The sequence below is a fragment of the Euwallacea fornicatus genome, chromosome 1, assembly GCF_040115645.1.
Source record: "Euwallacea fornicatus isolate EFF26 chromosome 1, ASM4011564v1, whole genome shotgun sequence".
Taxonomy (NCBI): Eukaryota; Metazoa; Arthropoda; class Insecta; order Coleoptera; family Curculionidae; genus Euwallacea; species Euwallacea fornicatus.
Window position 1 is genome coordinate 6,665,534 of NC_089541.1, and position 22,188 is coordinate 6,687,721.

The following is a 22,188-nucleotide window of genomic DNA, read 5'->3' on the forward strand; positions in this document are numbered from 1 at the left end:
TAAAAATGAGGTAAAAAAATGGGTGAAATTAATACAAAAAGTTAGAGACTCTTAAGCTGGATTTATAAACTTTCTTGTTATTGGTGCCGTTGGAATAACAGAGCAAGAAAACAACATACAAACTCATAGTGTTGAACGAAGAATTCGCATGAACAGCCAATGTTTACTTGGAAAAGGAGTTTATAGATCCTCGTTCAGTTATTGGAAAAAAGAACTCAAATCATAAAATTTGTGCCATTACGTAACGCACAACTTGAATTTCAGCTGTAAAGAGAAGGGCAGTGCCATTTAAATTTTAAGGCTCTGCTTGGAGCGTTATTGCAGCTTTTGCCGTTTTCAAGATATTCGCATTTAAATTTTTCTACATCCTCTTCTATTTTCACATTTTCTTCGATTCTCTAACCGTTCAATGCCAATTCTCTCCTATAAATAGTTTTCCCTGGATTGTCCTTTGTCTCGAAAACCAAAATTTGCATTCCAGTAATTTGAGGTACAAATAGGCTGAAACTCTGCACGTTTAATATTGGTAATGTAGCCCATTTACTAAAGTAAACTAAACGTAGCTGATCAATAATAATTGTTTTGGTAGCCGATTAAACGTGCCGCTGCAATGGTGCTTAATTCAGCTGTATCCATAATATGTGTTGCGTATCGAAATATTTAGGTTTCGTTCCGTACCATCAGGTGCAATCAATAATTCGTTGCCCTCAGAAGGGTCTTCGTTCAGTATAGTCAGGTCAAAATGTAAACTAGTTGATTAACTTGAAGGAAAAAATGGGATGGAAAAAATTTAGATAAGCTCGAAGAACCGGAAGATATTGCAACCGTGGAAGTGTACATATAGAATGAACTAGAGAACATTAACCCTTAGAGGGTTTTCAAATTTTTAAATCGTGTTGAAATATGATTTCATAATATGGTATGACCCTCGTGCAAGCACTTTAGGAAGGAGACGCAGTTCGAAGAACGAGTTTTTGTGGATTGATCTTATATGCCGATATTGAAAATGGAAGATTTTTTCGCAGGATTAAAGGATAGATAAATCCAAATTTTCTCTTGAAAGGATTATCAACTTTTATGACGTGCATTTTCGGACTAAAGAAAATCGCATGTGAAAAAAGAAGCTTCGTTTTAACATAAATTTAGCGTAAACGTATGTGCTGATTTAATATGTAAGCATTTTGGTTGGTCCATATTTTTTGCCAGGCCATTTTATAATGAAAAAAAGTATTTAAAATTTTTAAGAAATAATGTACCAGACATTTCGCCCATAGTACCTTTGGATGTAAGACCTGAAATCATATATCAATACCACGAATGTCTCGCCCATTATCGGAGAGCAATAAGACAGTTTTCAAATAATCAATATCGATAAAGATGGACGAAATGGACCAATATCACGGCCTGCCAGATCTCCGGATCTGACCACATTTGACAATTATATTTGGAGACGTATGAAGGAATCGGTACACAGTGAGGAAACTCATGTTTGAGAACATCCCATCCGAAAAAATTAATAGGGCAGCAGAAGTGATGGAGGCTAAAATAAAGCCAGGAGTACGTACCACAGAGATGCGATAAGGACGTCGACGTTGTATGAGAAACGATAGTTCTCATTTCGAGCATAATAATAATAATCATAAGTAAATAGTATAATATATGCATAAATAATAATTACTTATTAATTCAATTAGTTAAATTGCCAGATGAATTTTTTCTGTAATTCTTTTCCTTTTTTGGTTAAATATCTTATGCAACGTTATGTCTGCGTCTATTAATACATCATTGGGAAGAACAATCGTCAAAGAAAGTTTTGAAGCTATCTGAACAACTTTTCCTTTGGCATCTTCCTTTTTATTCGCTTACAATGTCGAAGTTTGATATTCAAGAAATTTATTTTTAGAATTTTAAAGGGCCGCAATTTTTTTCACTTGTAGATCCTATCGCATGTTAGCTTTCGCTAAAAAATAAGAGGTCTATACGAAAAAAGATAGAATCAGATTAAATGTTGCGCTAAAGTTTTATCGTAACTTGTACGCAGGTAAGCAACGAATTTAGCAAAATTCGGAAAAATGGCACTTTGCATAATAGTATATATGATCAGATACCTTCAAAATCACCTTCCCTACCACCCTCTTTCGGATGTATACCGCAAACTAAACACCCCGTATAAGTACTTAAATTGTAAATTCCGGATGCGTAGCCTGCGCATCAAAAGGAACTTATTATCACTGCATAACGTTATTACACAGATTTCACTTCAAAAGAAGTTAGTTAAATTGTAAGTTAGTTTGAAACCCTAGTCTAAAGGGGAGTACTCTCATTATACTTTGTGAGTTCTTGGTGCAATATCTTATAACCAGCTCTAGACTAAACAAAATTCATCATGGAGAATTAGAGGCCCATCGAATTAATTCTTTCATAGATCCATACTTGGAAGCAATCGGCCGCTTAATTCGACTTTGCCGATTTTCACTAACACACTACTTAACAAAATTTGAGGATGCTTTCACATTATACTCTTTCGTTTGATTGTTTTCTATTTCTTTCTCACAAAAAAATACCGAAAATCTCAAATCCAACACGATTTCCATTTGGATGTCTATTATCGACTCTCAACAAAAACTTCAATACACTCCGTGTACCGCGTTCGCTGAATATAAATTTTTCTCTCCGAAGATATTTCGTGCATGCAGTTGCTTGTGCTAGTGAAATATAGCCCGTATGACGTAGGTAGGGATATTGCTATATTATGATATATTACCCTTCCCCATGGAATACAAAACTGGTGCGATTATTTTTATTATTACACAGGCCGTTGAACTAGAACTCATACAATGTGAAATTCCTTCGTTTTTTCTCTATATATTATTATATATAAGTTTGGGACCCGTTCGGGGTATGTGAATGGGAATTCTTATTATGACGTTGGGGAATTGGGAAATTTTCACACAGTCTGATATTTACTTCGCCTAAGGGACCCTTAAATTATGAGTCTGATTTTTGCATTACTGAAAATTGCCGCTTTGTGCAGAAATAACCGGCGCCCACATGCGGTCGTTCAAACAGAATCTGAGTTCGCATTACTAGCTGTTGTTAACGAGCATTATCATCGACTAATTAGCATATTAAAGATAATTCGTGGTGGTATTTTTAGTCAGGCGTATTCAAATATATGCAAAAATTGCAAAGGGAAAAATTCGCAAAACACCGTGTTTTGATAAATCAGCCCCCAGTTAATGGCATGCGGTCTACGCGTATATCAACATTATGCACGAGATATATAAATTATATTATGGTTTCAGTCGATGATTTGTGATTTTGTCCTATGTTTTGCGTGGTATACTTCAGTCCGCAATTACATCCACTCGTACTAATTAAACGATAATCGCACAGTACTTTTCAGCTAAAAATCTAATTATAAAACACCCAGGGACAGGCAAAATCGATCGGTGAAAAACTGGACCGTAACGAGTGGTGTTTTGCACAAAGAAAAGCGTTTACAATAAAATCGACTTGGTCATTTCGGCGTAAAATTGAGGCCGCTGGATACCGATACCGAGGGTTCGGTTTACAAAGTTATTTCTGGAAAGGAAAAACGGTTCAAACGTTTGTTTTGTATGGATCGAGCCGTCAAAAGATAAGGAAGAAGAGAATGAGAACTGCCCTCTTGGAAACTGCCCCCATGTTTACTGCTTTGTATTGAAGTGAGTGAGACTGGAACAGGAGAGAGTTTTTAATTCAGGACGGAGTAAAATCTATCTTCGACAAAGAATGGTAGACTATTAAACTTTTTTCTCAATCTTTCAATTTTTCACTTCTTTTCAACTCCACCACATAGCGTGAACATCACTAAAATAACCGTCAGTATTCTGTATCACCAAAAAGCCTCAGAATACATCTCTGGCGATGACACTTCAGATGGTTTGTCCTTTTTTCTGCGAATTCCTGCCTAATATAAATGAAATTATTATGTCATGTACAATAAAACTTAGGAAAATCCTCCACAAGATATTCAAGTTCTCAATCGCGTCATTCTGCTATAAGATGAACACGATGGGAGTTTCTGGAATGGTTGGGAAGCCAGAACATTTGACCAAGCCGTATAACCGAAAGTTTAATTACAAACAGTAGTTCGGAAAGAAATAACAAATGTTCGGAAGTTGCCGCAGTTTAATGCCTTTCGAAGATAATTTGGAGTTGCCTAGTATTTTTCTCTATTCATCATTCTGCCAACGAGGTCTCGTTTCCTAGAAATGCTTTGAGCACCCTCTCACGAAATAATTACTGATATTACCCCCGGTAATTACTTAGATTAAGGGAGTTAAAATAAAGGAAATGCTTTGGAGGAACATTAGGCTCGTCTTTGTTGCAAATCTACCCCCAATTTCAATGGAGTAGCAGCTCATTCAGACTTCTTTCCATTAGTAAGATTACAAGTTTTTTCAACTATCTAGGTAGGGATTGTTTCGGAGATTGCGATTTTGCTGAAAACAAATTGCCAAATTAATATTATCAAAACTTCAAATAAAACTTGAATTTTTCAGTTTTATTGGTAACACAAAAATGCGACATTCGAGGCTTAAAAATAGAATTTATCGATGAATTATTTAAATATAATAAAACAAAAAAGAAGTACAAATTTGTGTGAAAGTTCGTGACCCGAAACCGCATTGCGTGATCAAGATTCATAATTCCGTGACAATATGTTGAAACGGTTATTTCCAGTCATAATTGTTCATCGATACTTTAGTTTTCATTACATTTTTATAATAGATTATCATTGCCCTAACCCCTTCACCCCCACATTTATTTCGTAATCGATATGAAAAAAATATTACACAATAAGCTTCTCAGGTGTAGTACGCTTCCGCGTTTACCAAAACCGGAGTGACGAATTTTAACAGACAGTGGCGGCACAAGTTCCTTTAAAATATAATACATTTTTAAAATCATACCGCTGAAAAATATTAAATAGTACTACAAATTTACCATAACCCCTAAATGTTCTTTGTTACGCCGTCAGTTTTTCAAAATTACAATTATCAAATTTCCAGAATGTTATAAATATCCCTTTATCTACCCTTAAATGTGATAGTCAGCAACGAGTCAAGTTTCTTTGAAATTCAACATTTTACTAACATACAAATTACAAAGGTAAATAATTTTAGATTATCATAATTGGCTAATTGTGAATGACATGATGTGTTAAATGATATATATATATAGAGTGGCAGAGCAAGGAGAAAAAAAAGAAATCTGAAATATTTCTATTTTTGTGTTGGATATACCTTTTCACAAGGAAAATCTTCAAAAGAACACCCGACCTGCGTGTCCTTCTGAAGAAGTATTCTGGTAATCGAGTAGTGTGAAACTCGCCAAACCATCTATCCTCTAAAAATCTCGAAACAACTGGCAAACCATCCATAACCCGGAACTATCTTTGAGAGATATATGTAGAGGACCAACAATCCTGCATAAATTTGTTCAAAACTGATGAAAATATTTTTCATGAAAATACTGGCACATGTTAAGTATTGTTTTCAATTTCACATTTTTCGGCGTGACCAATATGTATACAGAGTTACCTCCATAAAAGATAAAAGTACTTTTTTTCAGTTGTTTCACAAATTTTGAACCTATTTGATGTAACATACCCATATTATAATAAAAATACAATAGATGGATTGGATGAAGGAGGCAATTAGAACGGCCTGCTAGATCGCCTGACCTCACCCATATGGACTTTTTATAGGGTTACCTAAAACGTAGGGTGTATGTAAATAAACTCAACAATATAGAAGGGTTAGATCCTATATACATATGTTACGACGAAAAATTCATAACTAAAAACAATATGTGACGTGTTCTATCTTTTCCATGAAAAATATTTCCTTCAAATTTAATTAATTTATGCAGAACGTTTGGTCCTCTATGAATATATTCAGTGATCAGGACGCATTAAATTCTGCTATTTACAGCGATTTCTATTATATTTATAATGTCCTTCTTGAGTAGCGGCCCGCTTCAATCGTTCCTTTTCTTTGACCATCGCAGAAATAGCCTTCCTTCAGTGGTCCCACTTGATTTTGTTTTCCAATATCCCGTTGATGAGAATTGTTGGAGTCAGATTGTTCAGACACTCGTTTAGCGTTTCTCTTTGTTCTTCGTATAACGGGCACTGAAAAATGCAGTGTTTTGCGGTGTCATTGGCTCCAAAGTTCTTGCAAACGTTGGATATACCCACGAAATGTTTTGCAGACCGGTATGAATAATATTGAATCTTAAAAAAATTACTAAATCGACCAGCTGTGATTATGAATAAATTGCTTACAAACATTTCTTACCTGCCCAATCCTTCAGCCCTTCGCTGCGCTACTAAGAGTGAAGACGACCATTACTCTGGCAAAGGATTAAGCAAGAAATTATGCCTTGATGAATGACATCCAATTTTCTTCTCCGATTCTATCAAAAAACATGACAATAAACTGGAATCTTAAAAGTGAATTTTAAGGCATTCATATGCAAATAATGTGTCCTTATATTCTGACACCGTTATAAAAGTGTAACGTGAAATATGAATTTATATCTCGCGTTTATCCCTTGTTATTCAGGCCTATCCAACAGCCGAGTGGTATTATGACAAGAAAAATATAAGTATTCAAAATGATGGATCATCTTAGTTTATAAAAAGGCCATTCTTTTCCCCGAAGACACTTAAGCTGACGTTTGTCGACTTTACTTTTGATCCCTGTCGTCATAGTTTGTAATATTTCTATTTGTCGTCGAGGGGTGTTGTATGAAGCAAACGACCCAAATACCACATAATGAGAACTAATATAATTGTTAATATGTCGAAATTCCCATTTGTGAGAGGTTTTTATTAGTACGAAATCACATTCAATAAGCTTAATAGAATGGACATCAGCTGCTGTCTGAGGACAAAATCCTATTAAAACTGGGGAAAAAAGAAAAAAGAAGATTACCGTTTCTAAGACTGGTATATACCTAGATATTAGCCTTTTTCATTGCTATTTATTACATTTTTTTTTTGGAAGAAGACAAGGGGAGGATGAAAATAAGACTAAGCATGAAGTTTTGGGATATAAGTAATTGCTGAATTAATCTGAGGCTTAGGAATCGAAATATGTCCTTTTCATTTCTCAAGCTGTAAGGTCTGTCTGAGAGTAGGTTATTCTATTTCCGGAAAAATACACTGCCCTCTTTGCATCGTAAATCTAAATAATTTTTTTGAAATAATTATTAAACACTTGTAAGGTTTGCCTAAATGATTTGCTTCAAGAGTTACAGCTATTTGTATGAAAGGGAATTGATATCTCAAGGAAACGTTAAATTCCCAGGACCTTTCACTTCTTGGGATTCTCAATGAATGTTAGAGTTTTGGTCCTTAACAGTAGACGTCCATTAAGTATTATTATTTCTAACTTCTAAATCAATTTATCCCCTACTCAAGCTTTTCTGTAGCTTTCAGTAACAAAAAAAAAGTTCTCTTCATCTTACTATTTGCCACCATGTATCTACAAGAGATCCGCTTAACTATATGTTAAATCCTTTATGGTCCAAGGATCTTTCAAATTAATAATTAAAAAAACTCCTCCAATCAAAGTATTTCTAGAAGACGTCGAAACCTTTTCTCTTGAAATATAATTTTCTTTCTAGCACCCACGAAAATACTTAAATTAAATAATTTTTACGTTACATAGAAACTAGGCCACTCTTTGTGAGTTATATAAGCTCTCTTTCCAGGATCAAAACAGTTTGCTGAGCCATTCAACATTAATTGTGTTTTGTAATTTTAACGGAAATTGGCTTTTAGGTGGCGGGCATTAAATTGAAAGCCAATATTTACTACTTTTATAGGTTTCCAACTGCAAACTTGCCAAGAAGCTTCTTTGGAAGTGGAAAATGCGCGTTAATGTGTTTATCTTAAACATATTTTAGATTTCTGCTTTGTGACGACGAAATGCAAATTTACTCAATTGTTATAACCACTCGGATTTAGGGTTGAATCCTGGAAATTTGTCGGAAATGATTAATTTAATGCAGAGAGTTTCTGGATGAGCCACGGAGAGCCTCAAGCTGATAGAACGTATTTCCCTATGAGTATTTGATTAATGACAAGAGATGTTGTGTGTGATTACATAGCAGAGAGGGCACGAAGCCTCTTAAAATACAAACTTTATGAAGTGAAACTGAAATTTTAATAATACATAGATATTAACTGAACAAAATAGATATTATCTGAATTCCATTTTCTTGAAAATAGCTTCATGATTAGGGTCCCTGTTAAAAAAACAAAATTCAGAATATTTACAATATAAAAGGTACTTTACTTACAGTAGTAGTTGTCGAAGAATTACTATTACCATTATCATCATCATTATTATCATCATCATCATTATTATCATCAGCATCATTATTATCATCATCATCATTATCATCATTATCATCATCATTATTATCATCATCATTATTATCATCATCGTTATTATTATCATCATCATTATCATCATTTTCATCATCAGGCAATACCACAGGGTCAGGACCTCCATGAGGAGGACAATACCACTTCACCCCATCTTCCACTCCGCTATTTCGTCCCACCACAACTCCCCTTTCTGTGGCATCAGCTTCAGTTGTATCGGTTTCAGTATTGTCAGCGTCAGTAGTACTAGACTCAGTAGAGTAATCTTCATTCGGTTCTTCAGTTTCTACATAGTAACCTTCAAAATAATCGAATTAGCATTTTTCCTGAAATATCTGACATAACTTACATTCTACTGCCAGTATTCCCATTGCGATTAATAGAATTTTATGAACCTGCATAAGGTTATTTAGAAATTTTCAAATTGAATATTACAAAACTTACCCTCATGATGGTTTTGTACTTAAATTCACTTGAGGAAAAAACGCACACTGAGGAAGGCTGGCACCTTTTTATATGCATCATGGGGAATGCACTTAAGTTTAATTGAGTTTTGTTGCTAGGTGCTATCTATGGAGGTAATGGCCGTTTTAATCAACTTCAATAATTTCGTATCGACTAAATGAGTGACTAAATGAGCCTTAAAAATATTGTTAATTTCAACCAAAGCAAGCTCTAATGCACTTATGAAAAAATTCATTTAACCATTAAAAATGCTGTTAATAATACGGTTATCTTAACAAAAATTTAACAAATTTTTCGCCTATAAATGATGACCATCAAATTATTTTTATATATAGTCTACATCATAGACTTACTATTTACATTATTTTTTAAATAATACCAAATACTGATATTTCAAATCGCACATGTGTACCATTGCCTATCGAAACTATTAAGGAAAATTTATTTTCCTTTCAAGTTGCCACACATTTAGATAGCACTTTGAATTACGCACGTGTGCAGTAACTTCGATGAAGGACGAAAATGCGAATATTATGTCGATTTGTTTATTATGCGCTTGGTTTAGAAAGTAAATGGAAAATGCTTTTAATAATGAAGTCATACAATCTTCTTTATTAATAGACACCTATAAGATATATTCCTGGTGAGTTTACAAACGAATGATTAATAATATCTATACCTATTCTTGGTTTTCTCAAATTTTGCAGTCACCTAAATGAGGAATTTTAATTAAATATGTATTTATAATTATTTTTTTATTACACAGGTTTTACACTCGCTGCAGCACTACTTTCATTTTAATGCACTAATAATTAAGACTGTGATATATATAGCCAACAGGGCTATTGAACTCACTTCAAAGCTTGATATAAATTCATCACCATAAAGCTGTCGTTACAAATAATTAGGTTGAGCCAATAGCAAATAAATTAAAAGTTTCCATACATAAATCAAGTTTATTTAATAAATATAAAAATTTTATATAGAAACGCGGGATAATTCAGTTAATGAACTGAGAATCGCTCTGAAAGTTTATCGCAAATCTATGTACAGTTACTTTTTTTTAGGGATCCGGCAAAATCATAGCAAAGGATGGATATTAAAATGTATCTATATGATTTTATAATGATAATATAAAGTTCATATTATTAATTTGATTTTCAGACAATTTACCAGTTGTAAGTCAAAGAGATGAGGTGTTCTGAGACATTATAACACGAGTTATATAAAATAGTATTTCCTAATAATTTTTACACATATTTCTCTGTAATTTCGCTCTAGGGGAAAATCGTCAGAAGAATAAGGCCTCAATCTGATATTATTCCAGCTGTACCTCGTATCTGCAGACCTACCGCATCCATTCTTCCAACATTTTCCGATGATGAAATTATCATATATCAATGTGGTCAATATGGCCTATCTACTGCTACAGACGAAACTATTTTGAACGAACAGTTTCGATATAATTCGATGGAAATGTCCTACTATCCAGATTCAGGAAGATTATTTTTACGATATTGAAGGCTCTGTAAATTTAAGGTATTTTCAAGGGTTCAGCACCTCAAATGAGATTTCCTGAAATAGTATAGGAGCCATATATTTCCAGTAAATGGAACATCGCAACTTCAAAAATTTTCCGTTATAAAAAATATTATGCTGTTTTCAAAAACATTCTAAAAGGGTCTCTCAATACTGATAGTCACGTAAATTCCAAATCAGTCTCCAGATGTCTGTGCCCATACAGAAAACGAACGAGAATCAAGACTGCCGAATGATTTGCTCCGCTGCTGCTCGAAGTTTGTCCTGCCAAGAAGCTTTGAGTTATTGCCACTTGAGGCCAACGATCCAGAAATAAACACTTCTGACTCGGGACGATTGCTTGTTTTTTCCTCTTCTGCAGCTTACGTAGGACAAAAAATTTAAACCAACTTATCGTATTTTGTCAACCGGTTTTAACAAAGTGAAGCTGAAAAAGCGCTTTATAAGAGCAAAACTAACGGAACAATTTTAGAGCGATAAAGGTAAGGAATTTTGCAATAGCACTTGGGAAGCAATTCGACTCGGAACCAGGCTTAATGAAGAGGGCATTCGTGCAAGCGTATTTTAAAGGATCTAATGCAACACTATCCTGATACATAACGACCTAATTGGACCGTGCACTTTCGGTTCGGGTCATTGGTTTTAATGGTGTATTAAGTCTGATAAATTAGTAGGGACCCGTACACCACTGTGAGTTCGCATTGTCTCGCCTTATTCGGTTGCCGTGTTTTTGTTGGCCACGGCTATAATAAGCCGTTTAATATTCCGCACTCATTTCAATTTCGTTCCGTTTAATAAAGGGATTGAAGGGCGTTTTACGAGCCCTTTATTTGCATATGCATTTTTCATCATGCGGTCGTTGCCCCACATTCCCGTCGACGATTTGTCTTGCAGAAGTGACATAGGGCCCTATTAAAAATCCCGCTAAGTTATTTGCGGGAAAGCTCCGCTATCTGCAACTAGTAATTTACTTGGAGTGTAAATTGGTCATGAAAAAGAGCGAAATAAGATATTCCGTTCCGTTTTAATCGTCGTTTTGAAACGGACCTGGAATGAGGATTAATCGCCTCGTCTGCCATATAAATAAAATTAATCCCGAAAATAGTTGCCGTCAATCCAGCGGTACAATGGCAGACAAGAGGGCGTTTCTTAAAAGGATTTTCTGTGTTGCTGCAGGACTTTAATGACAGAAGTGCCATTAATCACTAGTTTTTCTTTTGCCGCACAAGTGGATTTTTCATCGAGGGGACGGAATAAGCACTCATGAAATTAATTTGACTCAATTTTATTAGACATTTAGAACAATCAAAAAACACAACACGTAAAGTGCTTTAAAGCACACTCAGTTTATTATATATGGGATTGCATTTCGCTAAAGGAGGCTGACATGTGAATGCCGACGTTCGACGGACCGTAAACACATCCAACAAATCAATTTCTTCGGTGCAACGCTCGTTCATTTCGGTTCCACTTAAAAGTTATTGATGATTTTTCATTTGAAACGAAACAGCGTTATCGAAAACGGCAATCATTTAATGTCAGCTCGGCTAGTTTAACGGTGCCAAAGTTGCGGCAAAATCCGGATTCCGGCCGGATCAAACTTTGACGGTTACTAATTCACATTCGCTCGATGAGATACTAATTTGGGTTTTCTGGTCGAGCTTTAGAAGCTGATTTTTCGATAAAGGAATGACATTTAAGCATGCCTGTTCACGATTCTTTAGATTTAGTATGCAATTAAATGAAGTTTATTTGGACTACCGCGCTTCTTGAGCACTAAAGTGGTGTTAAAACTTCAGACTCTCAATTCACAAGGTATTTTTCAAAGTTCTCTATGACTAAATTTTACATAAAATTACGTCCATTGCAAAACTCGTCGCTTCACTCCTCGTTTTGCAAACTTAGACGGATGCGACAACTTATAAAACTTGTATCTTAATATACTATTTCCAGTGCGGCTCCAAACAAAATTGCCTACAATTTTTAGCCAATGTGTAGGTTTAAATATCTGAAAAGCGGCTAGACATGCATTCATAAATAGTTGCATTTTTGAAATGGGAGAGACAGGATTTTTGGGGTAAAGTTTTAAAATTTCAAAATTTTGATAGAACCGATTGTGACGGAAACGTTCACTTGACCGAATATACTGAACCATCATATACGTAACTCATGGGCAAAAATAATGTAAACAATTCGCGAAGAAATTTCTGAATACGTTGCGTGACGGCCGCTCTCGCCTGCGACTGATGCGCTACGCAGTACCTTTTGCTACGCACATGGAGTTTTAGTGAGTGTAACCAAGAAGCAATTAAGCAATCGATAAGTGCGAGGGAGACGGACTATCATTTGCCCTTCCATTGTCAGTGGTCATCTAGTGTCGTTAACCAGCAAGCAGTACACCTTGATTCGAGCATGGATGCAGTTCCGCGTGTCTTTGGAGGACGCAAATTACGGACATACATTCCGTTTTATAATAGATTAAAATTTTTGCATTATAAACGGCAGCTACAAGAAAATGTGTCTTTTCTAAAAAAGGATTTTATAGAAAGTGCTCAAACCGACCACCCCTTTGTGCTAAGCAATACCCAAGACCATCGTTGTTAGGGACTCTAAGTTATTGGCTTTTGTTTCTATTTATTTTTTTATTGTTGTTAATGTTAGGTTTATTGTGTATTAACATTTATTCCCTTAAGTTACGCCCATGTACTGCGAAACTTATTCGGAGAATACCATCTGGGTGCCAGACCACATGGCCCATCAGGCCAAAGCTAAGGGTACGCTTTGGTTGGGGAATGTGCTACTAGTCAAAAGAAGCTTTCTCTATAGGGACTATTGCTTTGATGGTCAATTTGTTGGACCCGCGATATTCCCAGAAAAGCGACTAGTATAGATATTCCCCAGATGGCCACGAGTTATGGGATTCGGTGTAGCCATAGCTTATAATGGTTCTTGGTGGTGGTGCGTCCCTGGTTGGAATTCTTCGGGGTTAGTACTTAAGGGATAATCGGAGCAATTTTCGCTCTCTTCTCTGCTCTTCCTTTTGTCCTGTCGGGTGAAAGCTGCGTCGGTGTCGGGATGTGATCCGAATCATATTGTGTAACCCGCCCAATAAGCATTCTCCCTCTTCTTTACTTAGACCAAGATTCTTTCATTCTTTTGATATAAGTGCAAAGTTAATACAGTCCATTTTACATAAAACAAAGTGTCTTTGTCGTGTTTCATTTATCGAAGGAACACCCTTAACAATCGTAGAATTCTCTACGCACATTATTTAACAAGTCCGGCGCAATTGATTGACAGGCATCAACAACTTTTTCGTCTCAACCCTACTGAATCATGTAGCCGATCTTCCTCCTGTTGGAAGATTTTTGATAGCTCCAAAGGAAGAAACCATTTGGAGTTAATCAGGTGATCGGGAATTTATCAAAAACATGCCCCTGATTGGATATGAGGTACTTTTAATGATCACCCTCGATAAGACCTTACCAGAGCTAAGTATGGATTTGTCCTCTGCCCCTAGCAATCGCTTGGCTGATTAAATTATGACGGTTTACACAATTAGGCCTTAGTGCCAGTTTTTGGTAACGGCAACTTATGCTAAACTTCTGCCGCTTCTCGTTAGGCAAACAAAATGTTCTTGTCTCTCGCTGAATTTGTCATATCTCGTGTTTTGTCTCGAATAAAATGTGAAATAAACTATCAGACACTCAATCCTCATCAGAATTATTTAGCAACCCCCCGATTCAAATGAAGCACAACTACAAATCGCCACCATACATCAAAATGAAACACTGCCTTCTGTCGGGAGCAGAAACTTGCTATGGACCTAAATTACAATCGCTGCGTTTGAATTCATTGTTTCAAATTCATTAGGTTTACAATTGTTTATTACAGATTTTATATCCGGATTTAATATTCTCGCATCGATTTTTTATGCGTATGTGCCTCATTCGAGTGTTTTTAATTGGCATGTCCATTATTAACAAGTGGCAAATTGTTGGTAACATTGTTGTTTTACTTCATTCGATCTAGCAAATTTTTATTCAAAATAGTTTGATTCGGTTTATGCAAATTGTTAAGGGTGTTCCTTCGATAAATGAAACACGACAAAGACAATTTGTTTTATGTAAAAATGGACTGTATTGACTATGCACTTATCTTAAAAGAATGTAAGAATCTTGGTCTAAGTAACGAAGAATAGGGAGAATGCTTATTGGGCGGGTACACGATATGATGCGGATCACATCCCGTCACCGACGTAGCTTTCACCCGACGAGACCACAGGAAGAGCAGAAAAAAAGAGAAGAGAGAGAAAATTGCTCCGATTATCCCTTAAGTACTAACCCCGAAGAATTCCAACCAGGGGCGCACCACCACCAAGAACCATTATAAGCTATGGCTACAACGCATCCCATAACTCGTGGCCATCTGGGGAATATCTATACTAATCGCTTTTCTGGGAATATTGCGGGTCCAACAAATTGACCATCAAAGCAATAGTCCCTATAGAGAAAGATTCTTCGACTAGTAGCACATTCCCCAACCAAAGCGTATCCTTAGCTTTGGCCTGATGGGCCATGTGGTCTGGCACCCAGATGGTATTCTCCGAATAAGTATCGCAGTACATAGGCGTAACTTAAGGGAGTAAATGACAGTATACAATAAACCTAACATTAACAACAATAAAATAAATAGAAAACAAAAAACCAATAACTTAGAGTCCCTAACATGCCCCCGGCCTTGAAGCGCTTGCAGCGTCTTCAATGACAGTGTTCGTCGGCAGGGGACATATCTTGCTAAAAGAGCGCTTCACCAAACCACTAGAAGTTCTCAAAGTAGCCACACGATTCACTCCATCCTGGCCAGGGTGTACTGCAACTACTCGTCCCATGCGCCATTTGGAGGGAGGAAGGTTGTCCTCCTTGACAAGCACAAGTACCCCTTCCTGGACGTCCTGCTGACGTGCCTTCCACTTGACCCTCTGCTGCAGTTCGCTGACATATTCCTTGCTCCAACGCGTCCAAAAGTGCTGCTTGATTTGTTGGATCCTTTGGAATACCGACAACCGATTTGCAGGAATATGCTGTAGGTCTGGGTCGGGCAACTCCGTGAGACTTCTTCCAATCAGGAAGTGAGCGGGTGACAAGGGAGTTAAATCATTGGGATCTTGTGACAAGGGAGATAAAGGACGGGAATTAAGTATTGACTCAATTTGTGCTAGTAGCGTAATGAGATGTTCGAAGGTCAAGTTGGCATTTCCCGCTACTCGTTTTAGGTGGTGCTTTACCGACTTGACACCCGCCTCCCAAAGACCTCCAAAATGAGGCGATTGGGGGGGTATAAAGTGCCATTGCACCCCCTCCTGGGCATATGAATTGGCCAGTTTACTCGATTCTTTAATCAAGAAATGGCCGAGTTCTGCCAATTCTCGATTGGCGCCGACGAAATTCGTGCCGTTATCCGAGTAAACGTGGCTAGGTCGACCACGCCGAGCAACAAACCGACGAAAAGCAAGCAGGAACGACTCGCTGCTTAGATCGGACACCAATTCCAAGTGTAAAGCCTTCGTCGCAAAGCATATAAATACGCTTACATAGCACTTAGACAACCTTGAGCCGCGACCCCTTTTGTCCCGTATATTGAGTGGACCCATGTAGTCCACTCCCACAAATGCAAATACGCTCCCACCAGTTAAGCGACTTGGCGGGAGGTCACCCATAAGAGGCGCCAAATACTGAGGGTTGAATCGCGAGCAGGTAACGCAATTCCTTACAACGGCCCTAATCAAATTGCGCGCCGCGACAACCCAGTATTTTTCTCTTAGGGATGCGAGCAATAGCTGAGGGCCGGCATGCATCAATCTCCTATGCTCATGTTCGCACAACATCCGCGTCAAACGATGTTTTGGAGACAAAAGCATAGGATGTTTCTTATTGAATTGATAAGCCGAGTTTCGCAACCTTCCCCCTACCCTCATTATGCCCTCACCATCTAGAAAGGGACTCAAACTTAACAACTTATCCTTAGGGTGCAAGGCGACACCCCTGCTGAGGCAATCGAGCTCGACTGGAAAGCTACTTCTTTGCGCAGTCTTGACCAACATTTTGATTGCCTCATTTAATTCCGAACTAGATAATGGCGTGCTGACGATGACCCCTTTCGATAACCTTAATCGACAATTGCCAACGAATCGAAGGACGTATGCTACGATGCGACTCAATCGATTGAAGTCAGAGTAGCGCTCGAAGAAATAGTCCCCTATGGCAACAAAAACAACAACTCTCTTTGGAACGCGGACCTCGGGCACCTCCTTAGGTCCTTCAGACACACTAGGCCAATGACTTTCCCTGGACTGAAGAAAGGAAGGGCCATACCACCAAAGACTAGACTCCATGAGTTCACTGGGAAAGACCCCCCTCGATACCAAGTCGGCCGGGTTTTCCCTAGTGGGGACGTGACGCCACTCACAATCCATTGTAAGCGTTTGGATTTGTGCTATCCGCGCGCTTACGAAGACCTTTAGGTTGCTGGGAGACATTTTTAGCCAACTCAAGACGATGGTTGAGTCTGACCAGCACACCTGCCTAACAAATTGCAATCTAGAGGCCGCCCTTACCTTGCTTATAAGTTTGGCCATGACCAATGCACCGCATAGCTCCAAACGAGGGATAGTCAGGGATTTCAAAGGACTCACCCTGCTTTTGGCGCATAATAACCTCACGGTTATATCGCCGTTTCGATCGATCGATCTGACGTAGACGGCTCCACCATAAGCGTCCTCACTAGCGTCAGAAAAACCGTGCAACTCATGGCACAAAGCATCCACGCATGCAATGTGGCGATCAATGTGAGTTCCATTGAGATTCGGCAACTCACTTCGGAATTTTGTCCAGGCTGTATGCAAATGGGCAGGGACTGATTCATCCCACGACAACCCTTCTTGCCAAAGCCTTTGGATTAGGATTTTTGCGATGATTACAGCCGGACATAGAAGACCCAAGGGGTCGAAGACTTGCGATATACCTGACAAGATGGTGCGCTTTGTCACTTTCACGTTCGTGTCAAAGGCCTGAATTTTGTACGACAAAACGTCTGACGAACAATGCCAAGTTAAACCCAAAATCTTAGCCCTTTCGTCCCCGTGAAAATCTAGCACCTGAAAATCCTCGTTTCCTTGACTCACCGCACGCAATATAGCGGGTTCGTTGGAAAGCCATTTCCGCAATTTGAAACCACCCCCTGCCAATGCAGCGGAAACTCTATGACACATTCTAATTCCTTCCTCAACCGAATTTATTGAGTGAAGGAAGTCGTCAACATAGAATGACGATTTTATCACCGAGGCTACATCAAGTTCACTCTCCTGTGCTACTTGATGTAGACACCTTACGGCTAAAAAGCTGGCACTAGCTTGCCCGTATGTGACGGTGTTCAATTCAAAAACCTCGATAGGATCTGAGGGCGATTCCCTCCAAAATATCCGTTGCAAAGAACGTTGTTTAGGCTCCACAAATACTTGCCTATACATCTTGGCGATATCCGCCGAAACCACAAATCGGAACTCGCGAAAACGAATCAAAATATCAAATAAGTCCGATTGGATCACGGGACCGACCATTTGCAAATCGTTCAGGGATTTCCCTGTTGAAGATGGCATACTACAATCAAATACGACCCTCAATTTAGTGGTGCAACTTTCTGTTTTAATAACAGGGTGATGAGGCATATAGTAGGAGACACGATCATCCTCATCAAGCACCCTAGTCATGTGCCCAAGACTCGAATATTCCCGCATGAAACTGCAATATTCTTCCCTCAAAGCTGAATCCCGGCTGAGCTTACGTTCTAGCGAAAGGAACCTATGGAGAGCTTTCGTCTTTGAATTCCCCAAGTCAGCGACGGGATGCTTAAAAGGGATGGCAACCATGAAACGGCCGTCGACCGAACGCCTATGCGTTCTTTGAAAATGCTCCTCACATTCGAGCTCCTCAGCCGACCAGGCCTTGGTCTCAGAGAAATTATCTTCGACCTCCCAAAATTTTTTCAAATCAAACTCAATGTTTGAGCCACTTGGCCGCGAATTTGTACTCAAATTGCAAATGGAGTTGATGCTACCGGGATTCGCCATTGATCCGGAGACAATCCATCCGAATCTGGTTTTCTGCAAGATGGGATTGTGCGGTCCAAGACTAATTTGACCGACACACAACAACCCATAAAACAATTCGCTGCCAATCAGAAGATCTATAGGGCCAGGTTTGCTAAATTCCGGATCTGCCAACGTGATGTTGGATGGAATATTTAGCCGACTAATATTCACAGGAGCACCAGGAATGAAGCCGGTGATCCTGGGCAAAACTAAACACTTTAAGGAAGACTTATAGCCACTGTGTCGCGCACAAACCTCGATGTGGCAACAGTGTTTCACCTCTGACGCCTTAGATCCCAATCCCCCGACTATTACTTCGAAATCGCCCAATTTTGTCTTCAGCCTCTTGCATAATGAAGAGGTAATGAAGTTTGACTGACTTCCCGAATCTAAAAGTGCGCGCACCTTTAAGCGCTTACCCTCGGCACTGACAACGTCAACTAGAACGGTGGATAGGAAGACATGATTATCCGAACTAAGTGAAGACAACGAAACCTGATGCTCCAAACTCTCCACTGGTTTGGGGGCATCGTCTTGCACCCTGACGGGTTCAAAGTGCAACAAGGTGTGGTGTTTAGCCGGGCACTTGCTGCAATTTCTCAAGCGACAATCCTTTACAGAGTGACCCGGCTTCAAGCAATTGAAACACACCTTGAGTTGCTTGACCTTGCCGAATCGTTCGTTGGGGGACATAGCCAAAAAACTTGGGCACTTAACTAATGAGTGTTTGGCTTTACACACTCCACAAGAAATATCGCTCCCAACGAAGGTTTTGGCGCTCGTCTTATTAGGTTTGAGTCCTACATTTCGTTCTGGTTTACTATTATTGCCCCTCTGACGATCGATAGCTTCGAGCATGTCCGCCCTGGCGCTCAAAAACTCTCTCAAAGAGTCCCATGAGGGGACCTCTTTGTGGGTGCTCTTCGCCTCCTCCCATTGCCTTTCCGTCACGGGGTCCAGCTTTGTGCTTATGAGGTAGGCTACCAGAACACCCCAATTTTCGGGTTTTTGACCCAGAGCAGTCAGCGCAATTAAGCTCTTACTCACGCTGTCAATTAAACTCCTCAATTTAGGAGCCGATTCTCTATGCATCGATTCCACTTCAACTAGAGTTTTCAAATGGATGTGCACGAGCACCCGCTTATTATCATATCGCTCACTCAAGGTTGTCCAGGCGATATCATAGTTGCCCTCTGATAATTCAAGAGTTCCCAAAACCCGAGACGCTGCGTCACGCAGCGACGCCCGCAAGTAATGAAACTTTTGAATGCGACTCAGCCTATCGTTGTTATGTATTAGACTAAGGTATAGATCTCTGAACCCAAGCCAATCTTTGAAATCGCCAGAGAAAGTTGGCAATGAGATAACCGGCAATTTGATATTATCTAAAGGGCTGGGAGATTCCGCCCCTTGCGAGGTGCCGCCTGCAGTGGACGCATCAACCCTACTGAATTTTTGCAGTAAACCCTTTCCTTTGGCCTTAAGTTCAAAGTATCTATTCTCAAAGTCGTCCCGCTCAACTAATTCGTCGTCGTAATCGTCAGCATGCAGCTCCAACTCACTTTGGATAGTTCCAAACCTCTCGAAAGTACCTTCCAATTTGTCGAGTCTCTCAATTATCTGCCCTATTTTTTCGGCACCTAGACCGCTACTTACATCTAACCTTTCGAGAAATTTGCTGAACATAGTGAGTTGGGCTTTGCACGTTCTCCTAGCCACGTTTAACCCTTTTAGCTCCCCAGCAGATGCCATGATCACAAAATCTCGATACACGCGTCTACCAGGTACGATCTGCTCTAATGCAGGAGCTCACAACAACGGCACGCAATTTGTAGCCACGCCAAGCTTTGTAATATGCGGCTACAAGTCACCGTGTGCGCAAAGGTAAAGGTTAAGCAGTACGGCACACAATTTGTAACCACGCCAAGTCTATATAGAATATGCGGTTACAAATCGCCAACTTTACGATACGAATGATCTAATCACTAGCAAATAGCACAAACGAAAGCAATACGGTTCAAAGGCAATAGGACAAGGACTTACCCACTTCCCAAACAAAGCTCCCTGGCTTCCACGATGATCCGGAATCACCAAGATTTCTTCTTACTTAGCCCCAGACGAACAGCGATTTTGTTTGTTGTTCTGGCACGTGAAGCAACTTCTATCACGCCTACAGAGCAACTTCTCGGTTTTGCACGCGAACAACTTCTATCGCGACACAAACACCGACCGAATGATTTTCCACAAGCCCGAATCCGGCTCGAAGGACCAAAATGTTAAGGGTGTTCCTTCGATAAATGAAACACGACAAAGACAATTTGTTTTATGTAAAAATGGACTGTATTGACTATGCACTTATCTTAAAAGAATGTAAGAATCTTGGTCTAAGTAACGAAGAATAGGGAGAATGCTTATTGGGCGGGTACACGATATGATGCGGATCACATCCCGTCACCGACGTAGCTTTCACCCGACGAGACCACAGGAAGAGCAGAAAAAAAGAGAAGAGAGAGAAAATTGCTCCGATTATCCCTTAAGTACTAACCCCGAAGAATTCCAACCAGGGGCGCACCACCACCAAGAACCATTATAAGCTATGGCTACAACGCATCCCATAACTCGTGGCCATCTGGGGAATATCTATACTAATCGCTTTTCTGGGAATATTGCGGGTCCAACAAATTGACCATCAAAGCAATAGTCCCTATAGAGAAAGATTCTTCGACTAGTAGCACATTCCCCAACCAAAGCGTATCCTTAGCTTTGGCCTGATGGGCCATGTGGTCTGGCACCCAGATGGTATTCTCCGAATAAGTATCGCAGTACATAGGCGTAACTTAAGGGAGTAAATGACAGTATACAATAAACCTAACATTAACAACAATAAAATAAATAGAAAACAAAAAACCAATAACTTAGAGTCCCTAACACAAATTGTACAATTTTTGTGAAAATATATTATCGGAACAGGCATTTATATATTATTAGAATTGATTGTCTCAATTTTATTTGCGTATAAATTTCATAGCGGGTTGTGTTTTCCGTTTATCCGATTATGATAAAACGAATATTTTATTGGAATCATAAAATAAACCCCTGAGAAATATCAGTTTTAATTTTTCGACATTTTCATTATTTACCGGTGCATTATGATGGAGCAAATGACAGGAATATTTCCATAATTCAATGACTCAATGGTCACTATTAACATCTATGTTATAAGGCCATTAGTCAAACGACCATTTTCTTAGAGGTCTGAAAATGGCATTTTTACGATTGTGGCAATAATTATTAATAAAGGCATAGAAGGGATGAAAGGATTCAAAAATAAATCGGGAAAAAAAATTCAATTCAATGTATCTGGCACAAAGAAACGCAATCATCAAGCCTCAAAAGAAAAATATTGTCTCTTCCTTTTCCAAACACCTCGAGGGTTATTTGCAATATTCACATTAAAGAGGTGATGAAGAGCTCCTGAAAAGCAATTACCTTTATCGATTTTATCGAGGGCGCTCTCAAAAGATATTCCTCACACGTGGCGGTAAACGGGTTAACACTTTTAATTCTATTTTATCGGATCATTCTTTTA

General features: G+C 38.8%; 2 protein-coding genes and 1 long non-coding RNA gene across 3 annotated transcripts; 1 reads left to right on the plus strand and 2 right to left on the minus strand.

The window, feature by feature from the left end:
• Positions 1-8,199: 8,199 nt before the first annotated feature.
• On the minus strand, positions 8,200-8,994 carry LOC136350751 (germ cell nuclear acidic protein-like). Its single transcript, XM_066302798.1, has 4 exons — positions 8,891-8,994; positions 8,796-8,841; positions 8,359-8,744; positions 8,200-8,304 (listed from the first exon to the last, which is right to left on the minus strand). Exons 1-4 carry the CDS (start codon positions 8,969-8,971, stop codon positions 8,296-8,298), a joined length of 522 nt encoding a protein of 173 aa, XP_066158895.1. The 5' UTR covers positions 8,972-8,994; the 3' UTR covers positions 8,200-8,295.
• A 293-nt stretch (positions 8,995-9,287) lies between these two features.
• LOC136350759 (uncharacterized) lies at positions 9,288-10,783 on the plus strand. Its single transcript, XR_010734200.1, has 2 exons — positions 9,288-9,554; positions 10,239-10,783. It is a non-coding gene; the product is annotated as an uncharacterized lncRNA (long non-coding RNA).
• A 4,390-nt stretch (positions 10,784-15,173) lies between these two features.
• Positions 15,174-20,351, minus strand: LOC136350823 (uncharacterized). Its single transcript, XM_066302909.1, has one exon. It carries the CDS (start codon positions 20,349-20,351, stop codon positions 15,174-15,176), a length of 5,178 nt encoding a protein of 1,725 aa, XP_066159006.1.
• Between the last annotated feature and the right edge of the window lie 1,837 nt (positions 20,352-22,188).